General features: G+C 43.8%; 1 protein-coding gene and 1 pseudogene across 1 annotated transcript; one reads left to right on the forward strand and one right to left on the reverse strand.

Annotated features, from left to right (window-relative positions):
- LOC137314528 (zinc finger protein 585A-like) overlaps positions 1-26591 on the reverse strand; it is a 915457-nt pseudogene that overhangs the window by 607359 nt on the left and 281507 nt on the right.
- On the forward strand, positions 64-26523 carry LOC137314525 (NACHT, LRR and PYD domains-containing protein 3-like). Its single transcript, XM_067979833.1, has 9 exons — positions 64-139; positions 10517-12308; positions 16537-16623; positions 16952-17122; positions 17717-17887; positions 21286-21456; positions 25498-25668; positions 26022-26189; positions 26362-26523. The coding sequence occupies exons 1-9, from the start codon at positions 64-66 to the stop codon at positions 26447-26449; spliced, it is 2895 nt and encodes a 964-aa protein (XP_067835934.1). The 3' UTR covers positions 26450-26523.

Genomic DNA, 26591 nt, shown 5'->3' on the forward strand with positions numbered 1-26591 from the left:
TCTGAATAACCATAGACACCTGGCAGTTTCCCGACAGGCAGTGAATCTCCATACAAACCTGGCATGACCCCGAAACTCCGTGAATCGCCATACACACCTGTCAGGATCCTGATACACATTGAATCCCCATACTCAACTGGTAGGTTCCAGATTCACTGTTAAACCCATTAAACACCGAGCAGGATCCTGATACACCGTGACTTCCCATCCACACCTGGCGGTATCCTGATACACTGAAAATTCATACACAACTGGGGGGAAAATCCTGAAACGCAGTGAATCCCCATACTCATCAGGCGGGGTGGGGGGGGGGGGGTTTGGAAATCCAGATACACTGTGAATCCTCATACACTCCTGGTAGGATCATGTTACACTGTGAATCCCCAAACACACCTGGCAGGATCCTGATAGACTGTGAATCCCCATACACACCTGGCAGGATCCTGATAGACTGTGAAACCCCATACACACCTGGCAGGATCGTGATAGCCGGTGAATCCGCATACACTCCTGGCAGGATCCTGATATACTATGAATCCGCATACACTCCTGGCAGGATCCTGATACTCTGTGAATCCCCATACACATCTTGCAGGATACTGAAACACTGTGAATCCCCATAAACTCGTGGCAGGATACTGATAAACTGTGAATCCCCATACACATCTGGCAGGATCCTGATTCACTGTAAATCACCACACACACCTGGCAGGATCCTGATACACTGTGGATCCCCATATACATCTGAGAGATCCTGATACTTTGTGACTCCCCTTGCACAACTGGCAGGATCCGGATACACTCTCAATCGACGGACACAACTCTCAGGATCCTGACTCACTGTGAGTCCCATACACACCTGGGAGGTGCCTGAAACACTATGAAACCCCATAGACATCAGGAGTTTCCTGATACACTGTGAATTCCCATACACATCCCTCCGGTTCCAGAAACACGATTAATCCCCATACACACCTGGCAGGATCCTGATACATTGTGAATCCCCATACACAACTGGCAGGATCCTGATAGACTGTGAAACCCCATTCACACCTGGCAGGATCCTGATATACTGTGAATCCCCATAAACTCCTTGCAGGATACTGATACACTGTGAATCCCCATACACATCTTGCAGGATACTGATAGACTGTGAATCCCCATACACACCTGGCAGGATCCTGATAGACTGTGAAACCCCATACACACCTGGCAGGATCGTGATAGCCGGTGAATCCGCATACACTTCTGGCAGGATCCTGATAGACTGTGAAACCCCATTCACACCTGGCAGGATCCTGATATACTGTGAATCCCCATACACAACTGGCAGGATCCTGATAGACTGTGAAACCCCATACACAACTGGCAGGATCCTGATAGACTGTGAAACCCCATTCACACCTGGCAGGATCCTGATATACTGTGAATCCCCATAAACTCCTTGCAGGATACTGATACACTGTGAAACCCGATACACACCTGGCAGCATACTGAAACACTGTGAAACGCCATGAACACCTGGCAGGATCCTGATACATTGTAAATCCACATACACACCTGGCAGTATCATGATTCACTGTGAATCTCCATACACACCTGGCAGGATCATGATTCATTCTGAATCCCCATACACACCAGGCAGCATCCTGACACACTGTGTATCCCCATACACACCTGGCTGGATCCTCCTACACTCTTGAACCCCATGTACACCTGGCAGCACCCTGATTCACACTGAATGCCCATACACACCTAGCAGGAACCTGAAACACTTTGAATGCCCATGCTAAACTGACAGGATCCGGATACATTGTCAATCGCCGGACACAACTGGCAGGATCCTGATTGACTGTGAGCCCCATACACACCTGGGAGGTTCCTGATACACTCTGAATAACCATAGACACCTGTCAGGTTCCCGATAGATGGTGAATCCCCACACAAACCTCGCAGACACCGAAACTCTGTGAATCACCATACACACCTGGAAGTTTCCCGAAACATTCTGAATCGCCACACACACCTCCCAGGATCGCGAAACACTATTAACCCCCATAAACACCTGGCAGGATCCTGATACACATTGAATCCTCATACTCACCTGGTAGCTTCCAGATTCACTGTGAAACCCAATAAACACCAAGCAGCATCCTGATACACCTTGACTTCCCATCCACACCTGGCGGTATACTGGTACACTGTGAAAAATCAGACAAAACTGGGAGGAAAATCCTGTAACACTGTGAATCCCCATACACACCTGGGGGCAAAATCCAAATAAACTGTGAAACCCCATTCACACCTGGCAGGATCCTGATACACTGTGAATCCCCATAAACTCCTTGCAGGATCCTGATACACTGTGAATCCCCATACACACCTGGCTGGATCCTGATACATTCTGAATCCCCATACACAACTGGCAGGATCCTGATACACGGTGAATCCCCATACACTCCTAGCAGGATCCTGAAACTCTATGAAAACCCATAAACACCTGGCAGGATCCAGATTCATTGTGAATCCCCATACACAAGTGGCAGGATCCTGATTCACTGAGAGGCCTAGACACACCAGGCAGGTTCCTGATAGTCAATGAAACCCCCACACAACTGGCTGGTTCCTGATAACATGTGAAGCCCCGTACACACCTGACATGATCCCAATACACGATGAACCTCCAAACACACCTGGCAGATTCCAGAACCACAGTGAATCAACAAACACACCTGGCAGTATCCTCATACACTCTGAATCCCCATACACACCTGGCAGCATCCTGACACACTGTGTATCCAAATACACACCTGGATGGATCCTCTTACACTCTGAAACCCCATGTACACCTGGCAGCACCCTGATTCACACTGAATGCCCATACAAACCTGGCAGGAACCTGAAACACATCGAATGCCTATGCCAAACTGACAGGATCCGGATTCATTGTCAATCGCCGAACATAACTGGCAGGATCCTGATTGACTGTGAGCCCCATACACACCTGGGAGGTTCCTGATACACTCTGAATAACCATAGACACCTAACAGGTTCCCGATAGATGTTGAATCCTCATACAAACCTCGCATGACCTCGAAACTCTGTGAATCACCATAACACAACTGGATGTTTCCCGAAAGATTCTGAATCGCCATACACACCTCTCAGGATCGCGAAACACTATTAATCCTCATACTCACCTGGTAGGTTCCAGATTCACTGTGAAACCCCATAAACACCGAGCAGGATCCTGATACACCGTGACTTCCCATCCACACCTGGCGGTATCCTGATACACTGTGAAAACTCATACACAACTGGGGGGGAAATCCTGTAACATTGTGAATCCCCATACTTACCTGGTAGGATCCTGATACACTGTGAATCCCCATACATACCTGGTAGGATCCTGATACACCGTGAATCCCCATACACACCTGGTAGGATCCTGATACACTGTGAATCCCCATACACAACTGGCAGGATCCTGGTAGACTGTGAATCCCCATTAACTCGTGGCAGGATCCTGATTCACTTTGAATCACCATACACACCTGGTAGGATCCTGATACACTGTGAATCCCCATACACAACTGGCAGGATCCTGATTCGCTTTGAATCACCATACACACCTGGCAGGATACTGATACACTGTGAATCCCCATACAGACCTGGTAGGATCCTGATACACTGTGAATCCCCATACACAACTGGTAGGATCCTGATAGACTGTGAATGCGCAGAAACACCTGGCAGGATCCTGATACACTCTCAATCCCCATACACACCTGGCAGGATACTGATACACTGTGAATCCCCATACACAACTGGCAGGATACGGATACACTGTGAATCCCCATACACAACTGGCAGGATCCTGATAGACTGTGAATCCGCAGAAACACCTGGCAGGATCTTGATACACTCTCAATCCCCAAACACACCTGGCAGGATACTGAAACACTGTGAATCCCCATAAACTCGTGGCAGGATACTGATACACTGTGAATCCCCACACACATCTGGCAGGATCCTGATTCACTTTGAATCACCATACACACCTGGCAGGATCCTGTTACACTCTGAATAAACATAGACGCCTGGCAGGTTCCGGATAGATGCTGTTGACCGGAGGTCATCGGTTATACAAACCTGGCATGGCCCCAAAACTCTGTGAAACACCATACACACCTGGAAGGTTCCCGATACTGCTGACTCACCATGCACACCTCTCAGGATCGCGAAACAGTATTAATCCCCATAAACACCTGGCCGGATCCAGATTCAATGTGAATCCCCGTACACACTTGGCAGGATCCTGATAAACTGGGAAACCCCATACACACCTGGCAGGATCCTGATACACTGGGAAACCCCATACACACCTGGCAGGATACTGAAACACTGTGAATCCCCATAAACTCCTGGCAGGATAATGATACACTGTGAAACCCCATACACGCCTGGCAGCATACTGAAACACTGTGAAACGCCATACACACCTGGCAGGATCATGATTCACTGCGAATCTCCATACAGACCTGGCAGGATCATGATTCACTGTGAATCCCCATATATATCTGAGAGATACTGATACTTTGTGACTCCCCATACACAACTGGCAGGATCCTGATTCACTGAGAGGCCCAGACACACCATGCAGGTTCCTAATAGTCTGTGAAGCTCCATACACAACTGGCTCGTTCCTCATAACATGTGAAGCGCCGTACACACCTGGCAGGTTCAAGAACCACTGTGAATCCCCAAACACACTTGGCAGGATCCTCATACACTCTGATTCCCCATACACACCTGGCAGCATCCTGTCACAATGTGTATCCCCATACACACCGAGCTGCATCCTCCTACACTCTGAAACCCCATGTACACCTGGCAGCACCCTGATTCACACTGAATGCCCATACACACCTGGCAGACACGTGAAACACTTCGAATGCTCATGCTAACCTGACAGGATCCGGAGATATTGTCCATCGCCGGACACAACTGTCAGGATCCTGATTCACTGTGAGCCCCATACACACCTGGGAGGTTCCTGATACACTATGAAACGTCATAGACATCAGGGGTCTCCTGATATACAGTGAAGTCCCATACACTTCCCTCAGTTTCCAGACACACCATTAATCGTCATGCAAACCTGGCAGGATCCTGATACACTGTGAATCCCCATACACACTTGGCAAGCTCCTGATACATTCTGAATAACCATCGACACCTGGCAGGTTCCCGATAGATGGTGTTGACCGGAGGTCACCGGTTATACAAACCTGGCATGACCCCAAAACTCTGTGAAACACCATACACACCTGGAAGTTTCCCGATACATTCCGACACGCCATGCGCACCTCTCGGGATCGCGAAACGCTATTAATCCCCATACACACCTGGCAGGATCCTGATACACATTGAATCCGCATACTCACCTGTTAGGTTCCAGATTCACGGTGAAGCCCCATAAACACCTAGCAGGATCCTGATACAACGTGACTTCCCATCAACACCTCGCGGTATCCTGATACACTGTGAAAAATCATACAACAACTGGGGGGAAAATCCTGAAACACAGTAAAACACCATACAGACCTGGGGCGAAAATCCGGATGCGCTTTGAATCCCCATACACATCTGGCAGGATCCTGATACACTGTTAAACCCCATACACACCTAGCAAGATCCTGATAGCCGCTGAATCTACATACAAACCTGGCAGGATCCTGATACACTGTGAAAACCCATAAACACCTGGCAGGATCCAGATTCAATGTGAATCCCCACATACACCTGGCAGTATCCTCATACAATCTGAATCCTCATAAACAGCAGGCGGGATCCTGATTCACTCTGAAACCCCGTGCACACCTGATAGGATCCAGAAACACTATGAAACCCCAGGCACACCTGGCAGTTTCCTGATACACAGTAAAACCCCATACACACCTGTCAGGACCCTGATCCGCCCTGAATCCCCATGCACACCTGGCAGGATCCTGATACACGCCGAATCCCCAGAAACAACTGGCAGGATCCTGATCAACTGTGAATCCTCATACACACCTGGCTGAATCCTGATTCACTGTGAATCCCAATATATTCCTGGCAGGTTCATGATTCACTGTGAATCCCCATAAACACCTGGCAGGATCACGATTTACTGTGAATCCCCATGCACACCTGGCAGGATCATGATTCACTGTAAGTCCCCATATATATCTGAGAGACCCTGATACTTTGTGACTCCCCATACACAACTGGCAAGATCATGATTCACTGAGAGCCCAGACACACCAGGCAGGTTCATCATAGTCTGTGAATCTCCATACACAACTGGCTGGTTCCTGATAACGTGTGAAGCCCCTTACACACCTGACAGGATCCCGATACATGGTCTATCCCCATATACAGCTGGCAGGTTCCAGAACCACTGTGAATCCACTTACATACCTGGCAGCATTCTGATACACTATATATCCTCAAACACACCTGGCCAGATCCTCATACACTCTGAAACCAATGTACACCTGGCAGCATCCTGATACACATTGAATCCCCATACTCATCTGGCAGGATCGTCATACACTGTGAGTCCCCATACACACCTGGCAGGATCCAGAAACACTGTGAATCCTCATACACACAGGGAAGGTTCCCGATATATTATGAATCACCATGCACACCTGTCAGGATGGCGAACACTATTAATCCCCACACAGACTTGGCAGAATCCCCGTACTAACCTGGTAGGTTGCAGATTCACTGTGAAACCCCATAAACAGCTGGCAGGATCCTGATACACTGTAACTTCCCATCCACAGCTGGCTGGTTCCTGATACACTGTGAATCCCCATACACTCATGGCAGGAACCTGATACAATGTGATACCCGATACACACCTGACAGTATCCTAATACACGGTGAATCACCATGCACACCTGGCAGGATCCGGATACACTTTGAATCCCCATGCACACCTGGCAGGATCCTGACACACTGTGAGTCCCCATACACACCTGGCAGGATCCTGATACACTGTGAATCCCCATACACACCTGGCAGGATCCAGAAACACTGTGAATCCCCATACACACCTGGCAGGATCCATTTAAACTGTCAAACCCCATACACACCTGGCAGGATTTTAATACGCTATGAAAACCCACGCACACCTGGCAGTATCCTGATATATTCTGAATCCCCAGACCCATCTGGCAGGATCCTGTAACACTGTGAGACCCGATACACACCTGGTAGGATTCCGACACTCTGAACACTAATACACATATCCTTTGTGCCGCCCAGACGCTCTGGGCTCACAAGTAAAGAGCAGTGTTATGATCCAGACGTTAAGTGTTAACTGCGCCCCTAGAAATCTGACCCATCACAGACTGCAGGGGATGAGATGGAGAAATATTGAAATTTTATAATTTCACAGCACAGAATGAGACGTCAAAGTGTTCGATTTGATCTGTGACGATGTACAGATGTTCACACAATGGATCATTAATCCTTGGAGAAATGTGAGGGAAACACAATGTTCAGGGTAATTCGGAAGTTCTGGGCTGGCTTCCTAATGGCACAGAAAGAGAGAACCTTATAGTACTCAAACAATAGTCCTTTAACTCAGGGTCTTTTAGACCCAATTTAATGACTGACAAAAACAAATTTGTAATTTCCCAAACCTGCATTATAAGAAATTGAGACCAAAATGAAACAACGGAGTATAATTATTGGGAGAATCGTTGAAATGAACTGTGAATGTTTTCTGCTCTAACATTGCACTGAGTGATGTGGGCAGTAGTTCTAATTCTAATTCTAATCGGTGATATGACAGAACTGTTCGAAAAACACATTCAATGAAGGTGTAAAACTGCTGAAAAATTGTTTGCATTTTCTGAAACACAATATAACAGGAGAATGATTAGAGACTGGAAATGACTATTTGGCCCAAATAAGCCTGTCCCTGTTCGAAGAGGTGACCCCGCCGACCGCTCCTCTCAGTATATCCACAGAAACACGTCCGATTGTCTCTTAACCCCACTTGCACTGCCCCTTTCGTGTCCTACTCTGTTAACTGGGTGAGAAAATTGCTCTGATTTCCTTTCTTACTTCTGACTTCCAATTTTCTCCGTCTCTAATTATTTTCGTGAGTGTTAGCCTGTTTCCTGCATTAATATTGTGAATTACGTTGAAATGATTCAATACCGAAGTCTCTTGCTCAATCGAAATACATCAAACCCGCTCACCATTCCCTCACCCTAAACTCCTAATACCTTTAATCGTCTTTCTGATTCCCCTCTGTACTTTTAGAACGGCAGTAATATTTACCTGTGATATGGTGACTAAAGAAATACAGATCTGATGCAATAACAGTGGAACTGCTGTCCATTCACAGTCTGTCCCTCTCCCAGTGCCCACAATATCCCAGATAACCTGTCCGAGGTCTGATACAATAACAGTGGAACTTCTGTCCATTCACAGTCCGTCCCTCTCCCAGTACCCACAATATCCAAGATAACCTGCCCGAGGTCTGATACAATAACAGTGGAACTTCTGTCCATTCACAGTCCGTCCCTCTCCCAGTGCCCACAATATCCCAGATAACCTGTCCGAGGTCTGATACAATAACAGTGGAACTTCTGTCCATTCACAGTCCGTCCCTCTCCCAGTACCCACAATATCCAAGATAACCTGTCCGAGGTCTGATACAATAACAATGGAATTTCTGTCCATTCACAGCCTGTCCCTCTCGCAGAGCTCACAATACCCCAGATAACCTGCCCAGGATCTGATACATTAGAATCATAAAATGTTTACAGCACACAAGAGCCCACTCGGCCCCTCGAGCCCCTGCCGGCTCTTTTTAAGAGCTATCAGGTTAGTCCCATTCCCCTTCTCTTTCCTCGTAGCCCTGCAAAACTTTCCCTTCAAGCATTTAATGAATCCCTTTTTGAAAGCCACTATTGAATCTGCTTCCACAAACCCTTTCAGGCAAAGCATTCCAGATCATAACTTCTCGCTGCTTAAAAATAGTTTTTCCTCATCTCGCCTTCGGTTCTTTTGCCAATCACTTTAAATCTGTGCCCTGTGGTTCTCGACCCTCCTGCCAATGGGCAAAGTTTCTCCTTATTTAATTTATTTAAATCCTTCATAATTTTGAATACTTCTATCAAAGCTCCTCCCAACCTTCTCTGCTGTAAGGAGAACAACTCCAGCTTCTTCAGTCTATCCACTTAACTGAAGTCCCTCTTCCGTGCAACCATTCTAGTAAATCTTTTCTGCATTCTCTCCAAGGCCTTCACATCCTTCCTAAAGTGCGGTGCCCAGAATTGGACACAATACACCAGTTGTGGCCAAACCAGGGTATTATAAAGGTTCAACGTAACTTCCTTGTTTTTGTAGTCTATGCATCTATTTTTCAAGCCAAGTATCCCGTCTGCTTTTTTAACTGCTTTCTCAACTTGTCCTGTCACTTTCAAAGATTTGAGCACATACACCCCCAGGTCTCTCTGTTCCTGCACTCCCTTTAGAATTATACCATTTAATTTATATTACCTCTCCTCATTCTTCCTGCCAAAATGTATCACTTCGCAATTCTCTGCATTAAATTTCATCTGCCATGTGTCCGCCCATTCCACCAGCCTTTCTATGTACTCATGAAGTCCATCACTATCCTCCTCACTATTTACTGCACTTTTACGTTTTGTGCCATCTGCAAATTTTGAAATTGTGCCTTGCACACTCAAATCCAAGTCATTAATATCTATCAAAAAAAGCAGTGGTCCTAGTACCGACCCTTGGGGAACATCACTGTATACCTTCCTCCAGGCCAAAAAACAACCGTTCACTACAACTCTCCATTTCTTGTCACTGAGCCAATTTCCCATCAATGCTGCCACTGCCCCTTTTATTCTATGGCCTTCAACTTTGCTAACAAGCCTATTATGCAGCACTTTATAAAACGCCTTTTGAAAGTCCATATACACATCAATCTCATTGCATTCATCAACGCTATCTGTCACCTCACTTAAAAACTCAATCAAGATAGTTAAACACGATTTGCCTTGAACAAATCGGTGCTGGCTTCAGTCAATTAATCCACACTTGATCAAGTGAAAATTAATTTTGTTCAGGATTATCGTTTCTAAAAGCATCCCCACAACTGATTTAAAACAATGGAATTCTGTCCATTCAGTCTGTCCGGTACACACAATATCCCAGATAACCTGCCCTAGACCTGATACAATAACAGTGGAATTTCTGTTCATTCAAAGTCTGTCCCTCTCCCAATGCCCACAACATCCCAGATAATCTGCCCGAGGTTTGATACAATAACAGTGGAACTTCTGTCCGTTCACAGTCTGTCCCTCTCCCAGTGCCCACAATACCAAAGATAACCTGCCCAAGGCCTGACGAAATAACACTGAATAGTAAAGTGATATTGAGAAGTTGTCAAAATAACTAAAATTGAGAACCATTTTGTCCGTTCTAATTGAAGCTGTTCAAAAGAAACACAAGGAAACACTTCGGGGACAAACTGAAACACTGAGAGTGAACACGATCCTAATAAAGGAGAAGGTTAAGATTTTCCAGCTGGTCACTCTATACACTGAGCTAACGGTCATTTCTACTGTTCGAGATCGGACACTTGTAGAACATGAACTGCTGGCAAGAGGCAGAGACCATGAAAAGTGGAGAGAGAAACATCTCCGGAGAGAACTGGAAAAAATCCGAACTGATCAATTGTTCCAGAGCAGCTTTTCAAGAAGTGGCAGTTTGGTGCAGAAAATGAGGAGCTCATTCCAGCGATCCAGTTCTGGGAGTTCAGCAGCAGTGAACGGAGTCCCGGGGATTGGAAAAACAACAATGGTACAAAAGATTGTTTATGATTGGGCCACTGGGAAAATATACCCACACTTTCAATTTGTTTTCAGCTTTAAATTCCGGGATTTGAACGCTATTAACTGTAGAATAAACCTGAAGAATCTGATACTGGATCTGTATCCTTACTTTGGGAATATTCTGGGAGAGCTCTGGAAGAATCCAGAGAGATTACTGTTCATATTCGATGGTTTAGATGAATTCAAGGACAGTATCGATTTTGGTGACAATCGGAGAAATACAGAGGCTGATTACATGTGCACAGATCCGGAAGACCAGTGCGAAGTGTCTGAAATTGTGTACAGTTTAATACAGCACAAGCTGCTCCCAGGATGTTCAGTGCTAGTGACCAGCCGCCCCACTGCATTACATTTATTGGAAAAGGCTGAGATCAGTGTCTGGGCTGAAATCCTGGGATTTGATGGTGAGGAACGGAAGGAATATTTCAACAAGTATTTTGAAGATCAGTCGGTGGCAGCAGCTGTTTTCAAACATGTGGAGGAGAACGAGATCCTGTACACCATGTGTTACAACCCTTCCTACTGCTGGATCCTCGGTCTGTCACTGGGTCCCTTCTTCACACAAAGAGACATAAAACAGCAGCAAATTCCCAAGACCATCACCCAACTATATTCCTGCTATATTTACAACATTCTGAAAAACCATGGCCGAGAGATTGAATCCCCCCGTGATGTGTTACTGACGATCGGTGTGATGGCCTTCACAGGAGTCTCCGAGAAGAAGATTGTGTTTGGAAATGGAGATTTGATCAAGTACAATCTGCAACCTTCCCAGTTCCTGTCTGGGTTCATGATGGAACTTTTGGAGAGAGATGATTCTGCCCAGAGTGTGGTTTACACATTCCCGCACCTCACCATCCAAGAGTTTGTAGCCGCACTCGCACAATTCCTGACTCCAAATCCATGGGACATCCGGAAACTCCTCAATGAAGCCCAGAACAAGGAAGATGGGCGATTTGAGATATTTCTCCGTTTTGTTGTTGGTCTCTCCTCCTCACAGTCAGCTCGGCCCCTGGAGGAGTTGCTGGGCCCATTCCTCCATCAAACAACCTGCGGAGTGATTGATTGGGTGAAGGAGAAGGTTGAAGGACAGATTGGAAATACAGAGAGTCAAGCTGGTAAAAGGGACCTCCTGAACACATTCCACTACCTGTTTGAGTCTCAGAATAAAACACTGGCTCAGGCCACAGTGGGATCTGTGGAAACACTTACATTTGGACACTGGGATTCACGGCGGGCATTACGACTGACCCCGATTGACTGTACGGTGCTGTCTCATGTTATTGGACTCTGTGATACAATAAAGCACCTCAATCTAGAGCACTGCTCCATTCAATCTGAAGGACTCCAGCGGCTGGGACCCGCATTACACAAATGCCAAGTGTTGAGGTAACTGTTTATTTGTCTCCAACTGTTCGGCCAAGTGTAGAACAGTCACGGATTGTATTCTTGCTCCGTAATGAAGGGAAACAAACAGTTCAGTAAAACCAGAGAGAAACAGATTCAACACAAATATTACAAACGATAAGAGGATTGGTTATTAATTCCCCAACACCAGTGCAGCTAAAAATAATTTTAAAAGTACGAATAATTTACCATATCAAGTACACAGAACACCAGGTAAAATAAGTCCTTTGTATCAGGATACATAAAATGGCTTCCGCCGAGGGCCAATAATGTGTGAGATTGAGAAAATGAGGTCAAGGGACGTTTTCGGCGGTTACTTGTTTAACATTTTACCCAATACTCTTCTTTAAATAACACAACATGCTATTGTTTTAAAGGCTCCAAAACTCCCCGGTTGCCCGATTGTATCGCAGGACACAGACTTACATAAGATAAGAACATAAGAAATAGGAGCAGGAGTAGGCCAATCGGCCCCTCGAGCCTGCTCCGCCAATCAATAAGATCATGGCTGATCTGATCCTAACCTCAAATTTAAATTCATGTCCAATTTCATGCCCGCTCCCCGTAACCCCTAATTCCCTTTACTTCGAGGAAACTGTCTATTTCTGTTTTAAATTTATTTAATGAAGTAGCTTCCACAGCTTCCTGGGGCAGCAAATTCCACAGACCTACCACCCTCTGAGTGAAGAAGTTTCTCCTCATCTCAGTTTTGAAAGAGCAGCCCCTTATTCTAAGATTATGCCCCCTAGTTCTAGTTTCACCCATCCTTTGGAACATCCTTACTGCATCCACCCGATCAAGCCCCTTCACAATCTTATATGTTTCAATAAGATGGCCTCTCATTCTTCTGAACTCCAATGAGTGGAGTCCCAATCGACTCAACCTCTCCTCATATGTCCACCCCCTCATCCCCGGGATTAACCGAGTGAACCTTCTTTGTACTGCCTCGAGAGCAAGTATGTCTTTTCTTAAGTATGGAGACCAAAACTGTATGCAGTATTCCAGGTGCGGTCTCACCAATACCTTATATAACTGCAGCAATACCTCCCTGTTTTTATATTCTATCCCCCTATCAATAAAAGCCAACATTCCGTTGGCCTTCTTGATCACCTGCTGCACCTGCAAACTAACTTTTTGATTTTCTTGCACTCGGACCCCCAGATCCCTTTGAATTGCAGTACTTTCCAGTTTCTCGCCATTAAGATAATAACTTGCTCTCCGATTTTTCCTGCCAAAGTGCATAACCTCATATTTTCCAATATTGTATTGCATCTGCCAAATCTCCGCCCACTCACCCAGCCTGTCTCTATCCCCGTGTAGGTTTTTTATGTCCTCCTCACTCTCTACTTTCCCTCCCATCTTTGTATCATCTGCAAACTTTGATATGTTACACTCGGTCCCCTCCTCCAAATCGTTAATATAGATTGTAAAGAGTTGGGGACCCAGCACCGACCCCTGCGGAACACCACTGGCTACAGGTTGCCCGTTCGAGAATGTACCATTTATCCCAACTCTCTGCTTCCTGTTAGATAACTAATCCTCCACCCATGCCAGAATATTACCCCCAATCCAGTGATTCTTTATCTTGAGCAATAATCTTTTATGTGGCACCTTGTCGAATGTCTTCTGGAAGTCCAAATACACTACGTCCACTGGTTCCCCTTTATCCACCCTGTACGTTCTATCCTCAAAGAACTCAAGCAAATTAGTCAGACATGACTTCCCCTTTGTAAAGCCATGTTGACTTTGTCCTATTAAATTATGTTTATCCAAATGTTCTGCGACTGTCTCCTTAATTATAGACTCCAAAATGTTACCCACCACAGATGTTAAGCTAACTGGTCTATAATTTCCATCCTTCTGCCTACTACCCTTTTTAAATAAGGGTGTTACATTGGCAGTTTTCCAATCTGCCGGGACCTTTGCCGAGAATTTTGGAAAATTATTACCAAAGCATCCACAATCCCCACTGCCGCTTCCCTCAAGACCCTAGGATGTAAGCCATCAGGTCCAGGGGATTTATCCGCCTTGAGTCCCATTAATTTACTGAGTACCAATTCCTTCGTGATTTTAATCGTATTTAGCTCCTCCCCCCTCGAGCCCCCTGTTTGTCCATTGTTGGGATATTCTTAGTGTCCTCTACCGTAAAGACTGAAACAAAATATTTGTTCAGCATTTTTGCCATCTCCAAGTTTCCCACCATTAATTTCCCGGTCTCATCCTCTAAGGGACCTACGTTTGCCTTAGCCACCCTTTTTCTTTTTATATAACTGTAGAAAATCTTGCTATCTGTTTTTATATTTTTGCTAATTTATTTTCATAATCTATCTTCCCTTTCTTAATCAATCCTTTCGTTACTTTTTGCTGTCTTTTGAAGACTTCCCAATCTTCTATCCTCCCACTAAGTTTGGCTACATTATATGTCCTTGTTTTTAGTCGGATTTCCTTACTGAGCCACGGATGGCTGTCATTTCTTTTACACCCTTTTTTCCTCAGTGGAATATATATTTTTTGAAAGTTGTAAACTAACTCCTTAAATGAACACCACTGATCATGTACCGTCTTACCCTTTAATCTATTTTCCCAGTCCACTTTAATCAATTCCGCTCTCATACCATCATAGTCTCCTTTATTCAAGCTCAGTACGCTTGTTTGAGAACCAACCTTCTCACCCTCTAATTGGATATGGAATGTAACCATGTTATGGTCACTTATTCCAAGGGGATCCTTAACTAGGACATTATTAATTAATCCTGGCTCATTACACAGGACCAGGTCCAAGGTTGCTTGCCCCCTTGTAGGTTCAGTTACATACTGCTCAAGAAATCCATCCCGAATACACTCAATAAACTCTTCCTCAAGGCTACCCTGCCCAATTTGATTTGTCCAGTTAATATGATAGTTAAAATCCCCCATAATTATAGTTGTTCCCTTATTACATGCCCCGACTATTTCCTGGTTAATACTTCTTCCAGCAGAGTTGCAACTATTATGAGGCCGATATACTACGCCCCTTATTATTCCTTATCTCTACCCAAACTGTTTCATTATCCTGATCCTTTGTCCCAATATATTTTCTCTGTATTACAGTGATTCCTTCCCTTATTAACATAGCCATCCCACCTCCCCTTCCTTCCTGCCTGTCCTTCCGGATTGATAAATACCCTGGCATATTTAATTCCCAGTCGTTGTCACCCTGCAGCCGTGTTTCTGTAATGGCCACAAGATCATACCCATACGTCGTTATTTGTGCCGTTAACTCGTCCATTTTGTTACGAATGCGACGTGCATTCAGATGAAGAACTTTCAAATATGTTTTGTGACACTCAGTTCCTGCTTTTTCCTTTTTTAACACTTTACCTTTTACTCCATACCTTCTGTCCCTTCCTGATACGCTTTCCTCTGTCTCCCTGCTCAGGTTCCCAACCCCCTGCCACAGCTTTGATGCTGGGTTAATCGCCTTACGCCTTCTAGTTTTCATTTTATCTGTCGTGCCTAAAGTACCTAAAGTGCCTAAAGTACACTTTCTTTCCGCTGCTCTATGCTTTTCCCTTTCACTTGTTCTTGAACAACTGTTTGTACTATTTGTATTGTAGATTTCCCCTGGGTCTTCCCCTCTCTTGCTGCTCTCAACTTTATTCCCTTCTGACTCCCCGCTCAGGTTCCCATCCCCCGACCGGGTGACATTTTTGTACAATCAGCACCGCCAGCTGGGTTTCGTACACCGTAGACGGTTTCCAGTAAAACCGCCGGTAATGGATAAGGGATTTCCCGGTAATCCGCCCACCGTGTGCGAGGACCAAACATAACGGGGCTGATCACTGACCTCCAGGAGGGTAATTCTGATCATCAGGGACTTAGACCGGACTGAGGGACATTTAAAGGCTTCACACAGACAGCAGCTTATTTAATACATAATGAGAGGGGTGAGATTGGTCTTCACTAATAACGTGAAACCAGTGTTAGTGAATTGTCAGCGTGGCTAAAATTGCCCATGAACAGGGACGCAGAGCAGAACAGACGATATCCCATTGGTCTCTTGTTATTCACTCTGCTCAATATTCAGTCCCAGAGTTCTATGTTTTGCTCACATCTGACGGTATCCCATTTGTGGCTTGTTACGCCCGTCAGGAAATCCCCCGGGCCCCCTCTTCCCGTCTCCGTGTTAAAATTTCCCCCAATCTGTTTCTCACTCTCTGTCTGTGTTCAGTCTGCAGGCTATTAAACTGGAAGATTCAGGAGTGAAACTATTGTCTGCGGCTCTGAGGAACCCGGACTGTAAAATACAGAAACTGGGGTAAGTACCGGACTTTGTGAGATTGTGTTTATAATAACTGGATGTCTAACACTGTACATTATTACAAGTATCAGTAATTGTATAAAAAATGTTGCGAGTTTAATTGGACATGGGCGAGGACGCAAAATAGACGTAATCCCATTTGCAGCCCGTTATCGGACACACCCGATATCCAGTCCTATTGAAGTCAGTGGAACGGAATTTCGGACGGATCATATGAAAGGGACCCAATGTGATACCGTCTGTTCTGTGTCCCCGCACATGTAGAATCTCACCCAGGCTGTGCCTTACCCTGATATCCTTGATTTTTAATCTTTCCAATCTCCAGGCTGGAAGATGTTGGTCTTAAAAACTCTTGTACCAAGGATCTCGCCTCCGCTCTCAGTACAAACCAGTCACTGACGGTTCTGAACCTGGGGAGCAATAAACTGCGAGATTCAGGAGTGAAACTACTGTCTGCGGCTCTGAGGAACCCGGACTGTAAAATACAGGAACTGCGGTAAGTATCAGATTGTGTGAGATTGTGCCAATAATAACTGGATGGATGTCTAGCACTGCACATTATTATTCGTATCAGTAATAGTGTTATTAATAAAAACGGTACATTATTATTGGAATCAGTAATAGTGTTATTAATAAGCACTGGAGATTATTATTAGTGTCAGTAATAGTGTTATTTATAAACACTGTACATTATTATTAGTATCAGTAATAGTGTTATTAATAAACAATGTAAATTATTATTAGTATCAGCAATAGTGTTATTGAAAATACGGTACATTATTATTGATATCAGTTATAATGTTATTAATATACACTGTACATTATTATTATCGGTAATAGAGTTATTAATAAACACTGTACATCATTATTAGTATCAGTAATAATGTTATTCGTAAACATTGTACTTTAATGGAAGTATCAGTATCAGTAATAGTATTAATAAACACTGTACATTATCAGTATTAGTTGCAGTGTTATTAATGAACACTGTACATTAATAGTAGTATCAGTAATAGTGTTGTCAATAACTCCTGGGTTTTACCCTGATTCGTGTTATTTCTCTCTCTCTCTCTCTCTCTCTGATCTCCAGGTTAGGGGCGAACGATCTTACAGCTTCTTGTACCGAGGATCTATCCTCCGCTCTCAGTACAAACCAATCACTGACGGTTCTGAACCTGGGTAATAATAAACTGGGAGATTCAGGAGTGAAACTGCTGTCTGCGGCTCTGAGGAAACCGGACTGTAAAATACAGGAACTGGGGTAAATAACTGACTGTGCGAGCTTGCGTTTATAATAACTGGATGTCCAACACTGCATTATTATTTGTGTCAGTTATTAATAAACGCTTTACATTATTATTAGTATCAGTAATAGTGCCATTAATAAAAACTGTACATTATTACTAGTATCATTAATTGTCTCATTAAGAAAGAGTGTAGATTATTCAGTATCAGTAATAGTGTTATTAATAAACACTCGACATTATCAGTATCAGTAATAGTGACACTAATAATAATGTACAGTGTTAATTAATATCAGTAATAGTAAAAACATAAGAACATAATAAATGGGAACAGGAGTAGGCCATCCGGCCCCTCGAGCCTGCTTCTCTATTCAATAAGATCATGGCTGACTGTCGACCATAACTCCACTTTCACGCCCGATCCCTGTATCCCTTGATTCCCTTTGTGTCCAACAATCTATCGATCACAGCCTTGAATATAATCAAGGATTCAGCATCCACAGCCCTCTGGAGTAGAGAATTCCAAAGATTCACAAATCTCTGAATGAAGAAATTTTCCTAATCTCGGTGCTAAATTGCCGACCCTTTACCGTGAATCTATGCGCCCGAGTTCTAAACTCTCCAGCCAGGGGAAACAGCCTCTCGGCATCGACCCTGTCAAGCACTGTAAGAATTGTATGTGTTTCAATAAGATCACCTCTCATTCTTCGAAACTACGGAGAAAATAGGCCCATTCTACTTAATCACTCCTCATAGGACAACCCTCTCATCACAGGAATCAATCCAGTGAACCTTCGTTTCACCCACCCGAAGGCAAGTATATCCTTCCTTAGGTGCGGAGACCAAAACTGTACACAGGACTCCAGGTGTGGTCTCCCCAAAGCCCTGTACAATTGTAGCAAGACTTCCTTACTCTTGCACTCCAAACCCCTCGCGATAAAGTCTAATCGTGTTACTAATAAATATTGTACGTTATTATCAGTATCATTAGTAATGTTATTAGTAAACACAGTACATCATTATTATCAGCAATAGTATTATCAATAAACACTGTGTATTACTTTTAGTATCAGTAATAGGAAGATGGTAGTGGTTGTTGGAGGCCAATCATCTCAGCCCAAGGGCATTGCTGCAGGAGTTCCTCAGGGCAGTGTCCTAGGCCCAACCATCTTCAGCTGCTTCATCAATGACCTTCCCTCCATCATAAGGTCAGAAATGGGGATGTTCGCTGATAACTGAACAGTGTTCAGTTCCATTAGCAACCCCTCAGATAATGAAGCAGTCCGAGCCCGCATGCAGCAAGACCTGGACAACATCCAGGCTTGGGCTCATAAGTGGCAAGTAACATTCGCGCCAGATAAGTGCCAGGCAATGACCATAGAATCATAGAATCATAGAATCATAGAAGTTACAACATGGAAGCAGGCCCTTCGCACCAAAATGTCCATGTCGCCCAGTTTATACCACTAAGCTAGTCCCAATTGCCTGCACTTGGCCCATATCCCTCGATACCCATCTTACCCATGTAACTGTCCAAATGCTTTTTAAAAGACAAAATTGTACCCGCCTCTACTACTGCCTCTGGCAGCTCGTTCCAGACACTTACCACCCTTTGAGTGAAAAAATTGCCCCTCTGGATCCTTTTGTATCTCTCCCCTCTCACCTTAAATATATGCCCCCTCGTTATAGACTCCCCTACCTTTGGGAAAAGATTTTGACTATCGACCTTATCTATGCCCCTCATTATTTTATAGACTTCTATAAGATCACCACTTAACCTCCTACTCTCCAGGGAAAAAAGTCCCAGTCTGTCTAACCTCTCCCTGTAAGTCAAACCATCAAGTCCCGGTAGCATCTTACTAAATCTTTTCTGCACTCTTTCTAGTTTAATAATATCCTTTCTATAATAGGGTGACCAGAACTGTACACAGTACTCCAAGTGTGGCCTCACCAATGCCCTGTACAACTTCAACAAGACATCCCAACTCCTGCATTCAATGTTCTGACCAATGAAACCAAGCATGCCGAATGCCTTCTTCACCACCCTGTCCACCTGTGACTCCACTTTCAAGGAGCTATGAATCTGTACTCCTAGATCTCTTTGTTCTATAACTCTGCCCAACGCCCTACCATTAACGGAGTAGGTCCTGGCCCGATTCGATCTACCAAAATGCATCACCTCACATTTATCTAAATTAAACTCCATCTGCCATTCATCGGCCCACTGGCCCAATTGATCAAGATCCCGTTGCAATCCCAGATAACCTTCTTCACTGTCCACAATGCCACCAATCTTGGTGTCATCTGCAAACTTACTAACCATGCCTCCTAAATTCTCATCCAAATCATTAATATAAATAACAAGTAACAGCGGACCCAGCACCGATCCCTGAGGCACACCGCTGGACACAGGCATCCAGTTTGAAAAACAACCCTCGACAACCACCCTCTTGTTACTTCTACGCATGCTAAGCGAGCGCTCGACAATTTGAAATAATCCCCCAATTAAAAGTTGCTTCCACTGACCGGGAATCGAACCCGGGCGGCGGCGAGAGCGCCGAATCCTAACCACTAGACCACCAGGGAGCCCATCTCCAACAAGGGAGAGTCTAACCACCTCCCCTTGACATTCAACGGCATTACCATCGCCGAATCCCCCACCATCAACATCCTGGGGGTCACCATTGACCAGAAACTGAACTGGACCAGCCATATAACTACTGTGGCTACGAGAGCAGGTCAGAGGCTGGGTATTCTGCGGCGAGTGACTCACCTCCTGACTCCCCAAAGCCTTTCCACCATCTACAAGGCACAAGTCAGGAGTGTGATGGAATACTCTCCACTTGCCTGGATGAGTGCAGCTCCAACAACACTCAAGAAGTTCGACACCATCCAAGATAAAGCAGCCCGCTTGATTGGCACCCCATCCACCACCCTAAACATTCACTCCCTTCACCACCGGCGCACTGTGGCTGTAGTGTGCATCATCCACAGGATGCACTGCAGCAACTCGCCAAGGCTTCTTCGACAGCACCTCCCAAACCCGTGACCTCTACCACCTAGAAGGACAAGAGCAGCAGGCGCATGGGAACAACACCACCTGCACGTACCCCTCCAAGTCACACGCCATCCCGACTTGGAAATATATCGCCGTTCCTTCATTGTCGCTCGGTAAAAATCCTGGAACTCCCTTCCTAACAGTGCTGTGGGAGAACCGTCACCACACGGACTGCAGCGGTTCAAGAAGGCGGCTCACCACCACCTTCTCGAGGGCAATTAGGGATGGGCAATAAATGCTGGCCTCGCCAGCGACGCCCACATCCCGTGAACGAATAAAAAAAAAGTATTAATTAATTTAGGCTGTGATTTACGCTGATTTCTGTCATTTCTCTCTCTCTTTCTCTCTGGTCCCCAGTTTGGATGATGTCGGTCTCACGGATTCTTGTACCAAAGATCTATCCTCCGCTCTCAGTACAAACCGGTCACTGACGGTACTGAATCTGGGTAAAAATAAATTGGGAGATTCGGGTGTGAAACTATTGTCTGCGGCTCTGAGGAACCCGGACTGTAAAATACAGAAACTGGGGTAAGTCCCAGACTGTGTGAGATTGTGTTTATAATAACTGGATCTCATCTGAGTTCTCTGTTTTCCTCTCTGACATAACCTCTCTCTCCATAAAAACTCTCCTACCCCGACACTTCTGCAGCTGCCTAAGTGCTCAACCACTCTCTCACCTCCACCTGTGATGCCCTTGTCCGCATTAAAACCATTACTCTCCCCGACCCTAGTCTTTCCCCATGGTACGGTCCCGATATCCGCTCCCTTGTTCAAGGGCTGCAGATTTGAACGTTTATTATGGACAACTAAATTAGCCATTCATCACCAGATCTGGCTGGACCATATAAAGCACTGCTCTCCTCTGCCAAAACTGCTCACTACTCCAGGATCATCCTGGAATGCAAAGATAACCCCGACTTTTCTTTTCCTGTACCAACCAGCTATTTAAACCCTTCACCCCTGCCCCCTCCAGCCTCACCTCCAACAACAGGGCCGAGGAACTCATCGACTTCTTTGTCACTAAGATTGAGACCATCCGTTCAGCTGCCTCGACCATTTCCCCCCTTCTCGCGCACCAAACTTCCCCAAGGTTCCCCCATGCCCTGTCCCTGAGCTCGAACCTATCTCCAGATTCTCCCCAATCGCCCCTCATGCCATCTCGGAGCTCATCTTATCCACGAGACGCACCTCTTCATCCCTTGACTTTATTCCCACTAAACTGCAAATCAACCAACTTCCATTCCTGGTCCTTATGCTCGCTGATGCTGTTAACAGTTCCCCCTCCTCAGGTATTGTAAAATGTGCCATCATCACCCCGCCTTAAAAAAAAGCATCCTTGCCCCATCTGTCCTTGCAAACAACCGCCCCATCCCCAATCTCTCTTTCCTCTCCAGATTTCCTGAACGTGTCGTCGCCTCCCAAATCCGTGCCCATCTTTCCCGCAACTCTTTGAATCCCTCCAATCATGTTTCCGCCCCTGCCACAGTATTGAAACGGCCATTATCAACGTTACAAATAACATCCTATGTGACTGTGACGATGAGAAACAATCCCTGCTCATCCTTCTCGACCTGTCTGCAGCCTTTGACACGGTTGACCACACCAACCACCTCCAACGCGTCTCTTCCATCGTTCAGCTGGGTGGGACTGCGCTCGCCTGTTTCCATTCTTAACTATCCAGTCATAGCCAGCGAATCACCTGAAATGGCTTCTCTTCCCGCTCCCGCAACATTACTTCTGGTTTCCCCCGAGGATCTATCCTAGGTCCCTTCCTATTTCGCATCCACATGCTGCCCCTCAGCGACATCATCCAAAAACACAACGTCAGGTTCCACGTGAACGCTGACGACATCCAGCTCTACCTCACCACCACCTCTCTCGTTCCCCCCACTGCCTCTGATTTATTCCTCTGCTTGTCCGACATTCAGCATTGGATGAGCAGAACTTTCATCCAATGAAATGTTGGAAAGACTGAACCCACTGTCTTCTGTCGCACTAATAACTCTGTTCCCTTGCCACCGACTCCATGCCCTTCCATGGCGACTATCAAAGTCTGAACTAGGGTGCTCTCAACATCAGGGGCCTATTTAACCCTGAGCTGAACTTTCAACTCAGTATCCACCATTAAGACCGTCATTTCCACCTACGTATTAATGCCCGTCCATGCCCCTGCTTCAGCCTATCTGCTGCTGAAACCTTCATCCATGCGTTTCTTACTTCCAGACCCGACTATTCCAATGGCCTCGACTCGACTTCATCCAAAACTCTGCTGCCTGTATCCTAACTCGCAACAAGTCCCATTTACCCAACCCCACTTTGCCCGCTGACCGACAATGTCACCCGGTCAAGGAACACCTCGAATTTAAAATTTTCATCTTCGTGTTTAAATCCCTGCATGGCCTCGCCCATCCCTATCTCTGTAACCCTCTCCAATTGTAGAACCCCCCGAGATCGCTGCGTTCCTCCAATTCTTGCCTCTTGTGCAACCCCAGTTTCCTCACGTCCACCACTGATGGCCGTGCCTTCAGCAGTCCAGACCCCAAGCTCTCGAATTCTCTCCTAAACCTCTCGACCTCTCTTTCCTCCTTTAAGAAGCTCCTTAAAACCGACCTCTTGTCTCAATATCTCCTCAAGTGGCTCGGTGTCAAATTTTGCCTGATAACTCTCCTGTGACGCACCTGGGGGCGTTCTACGACATTAAACGCATTCCATAATTGCAAGTTGTTGTCGTTCTTGACTGTCCCACACTGTACATTATTATTAGTGTCAGTAATAATGCTAATAATAAACACTGTGCATTATTATTAGTGTCATTAATAGTGTTATTAATAAACACTGTACATAATTAGTATTGTCAGTAATAGTGTTAATAATAAACACTGTACATTATTATTAGTATCAGTAATAGAGTTATTAATAAACACGGTACATTATTATTAGAATCAGTGATAGTGTTATTAATAAACACTAGAGATTATTATCAGCGTCAGTAATAGTGTTAGTAATAATAATGTACAGTGTTTATTATTAACACCATTACTCACGCTGATAATAATCTCGAGTGTTTATTAATAACACTATTACTAATACTAATAATGAAAAGCATTTATTAATAACACTATTACTGACACTAATAATAATATCCAGTGTTTATTAATAACACTATTACTGATACTAATAATAATGTACCGTGTTTATTAATAACTCTATTACTGATACTAATGTACAGTGTTTATTATTAACACTATTACTGACACTAATAATAATGTACAGTGTTTATTATTAACACTATTACTGATACTAATAATAACGTATAGTGTTTTTAATAACACTATTACTGATCGTAATAATGATGTACAGTGTTCATTATGATCAGTACCAGTGTTATTAATAAACAATGTACATTTTATTAGTATCAGTAATAGTTCTAATAATAAACAGTGTACATTATTATTAGTATCAGTAATAGTGCTATTAATAAACCCAGAACATTATTATTAGTATTAATAATCGTCTTATTAATAAACACTGTACATTATTATTAGTATCAGTAATAGTGTTATTAATAAACACTGTAGATGATTATTAGTATCAGTAATAGTCTTATTAATAAACACTGCACATTATTCTTAGTAATAGTAATAGTGTTATTAAACACTGTACATTATTATTAGTATCAGTAACAGTGCTATTAATAAACACTGTATATCATTATTGGCATCAATAACAGTCTAATTAATAAACACTGTACACGATTATTAGTATCAGTAATAGTGCAATTAATAAACACTCTACATTATTCTTAGTATCAGTAGTAGTGTTATTAATAAACACTGTTTATTATTAGCATCAATAATAATGTTATTAATAAACAATGTACATTATTATTAGTATCAATAACAGTGTAATTAATGATCACTGTACATTATTATTAGTATCATTAATAGTGCTTTAAAAACAGTGTACATTCTTATTAGTATCATTAATAGTCTTATTAATAAACACTGTACACTATTATCAGTATCAGTAATAGTGTAATTAATGAACACTGTACATTATTATTAGTGACTGTAATCGTGTTATTAATGAACGCTGTACTTTATTAATAGTATCAGTAATAGTGTTACTAAAAAAAGTACTTTATTATTAGTATTACTAATAGTGTTATTAATAAACATTGTACAGTATTATCAGTAATAGTGTTATTAATAAACATGTAGATTATTATTCGTATCAGTAATAGTGTTATGAATAAAAACTGTACATTATTATTCGTATCATTAACAGAGTTATTATAAACACTGCACATTATTATTAGTGTCAGTAATTGTGTTATTAATAAACATGTAGTTTATTATTAGTATCAGTAATAGTGTTATTAATAAAAACTGTACGTTATTATTCGTATCATTAGTAGTGTTATCAGTAAACACTGCACATTTTTATTAGTGTCAGTAATGGTGTTATTAATAAACACTGTACATTATTACTAGTGTCAATAATAGTGTATTAATACACACTGAATATTTATCCTGCTTCCTGTTATTTCTCTCTCTCTCTGATCCTCAGTCTCGATGAGAACTTTCTCACAGATTCTTGTAGCGAGGATCTCTCCTCCGCTCTCAGTACAAACCGGTCACTGACGGTTCTGAACCTGAATAATAATGAACTGGGAGATTCAGGAGTGAAACTACTGTTTGGGGCTCTGAGGAACCCGGATTGTAAAATACAGGAACTGGAGTAAGTATTAGACTGTGTGAGGTTGTGTTTATAATAACTGGATGTCTAACATTGTACATTATTATTAGTATCAGTAATAGTGTTATTAATAAACCCTGTACATTATTATCAGTATCAGTAATAGTGTTATTAATAAGCAGTGTACATTATTATTAGTATCAGTAATAGTATTAGTAAACACTGTACATTTTTATTAGTACCAGTAATCGTGTTATTAATAGAGACTGTACATTTTATTAATATCAGTGGTAGTGTTTTTTTAATGAACACTGTACATTATTATTCGTATTAATAATAATGTTATTAACAAACATTGATTATTCCCTGTCATTTCTCTCTCTCTGATTCCCCAGTCTGGAATGTGTCGGTCTCACAAATTCTTGTACCGATGATCTTGTCACCGCTCTCAGTACAAACCGGTCACTGACGGTTCTGAACCTGAGATCAAACTCCTTCACAGACCGATCTGTCCCCGCTCTCCGCTCCCTCCTACAGACCTGCAGGAGTCTGGAGCGGATCTGGTGAGTGTTTGTGTTAATGTTTAACGTAATAAATAAAATATCAATGGGATTCAGTCCCTTTCATGGGTAATATTTGTCTGTAATTATTTTTGAAATATTAACCCCAGTCTCCCTGTTATTTACACTGTTGTTCAATCTGTTTATTTCCTGTTTACTCTTTCATCTCTTTCAGTCTGGGGGGGAATCAGTTCCGACCAAACGGAAAGAGAAACCTGGAGTCACTGCGGGAATCCAGACCCGGACTGAGTTTGACAGTGTGAACATTTCAATTTATAACCATTGCTGGTCTCAATATATGAACATTTTTGGCCGATTCTCCGTCCCTCCCCTTTAACCGGCCGCGCTCCAGGTTTGAATCCTAACGGCCCTTTAACGGTTTCCAGCTCGAGCTGAGCGAGCGTC

The sequence above is a fragment of the Heptranchias perlo genome, unplaced genomic scaffold, assembly GCF_035084215.1.
Source record: "Heptranchias perlo isolate sHepPer1 unplaced genomic scaffold, sHepPer1.hap1 HAP1_SCAFFOLD_52, whole genome shotgun sequence".
NCBI classification, from domain to species: Eukaryota; Metazoa; Chordata; class Chondrichthyes; order Hexanchiformes; family Hexanchidae; genus Heptranchias; species Heptranchias perlo.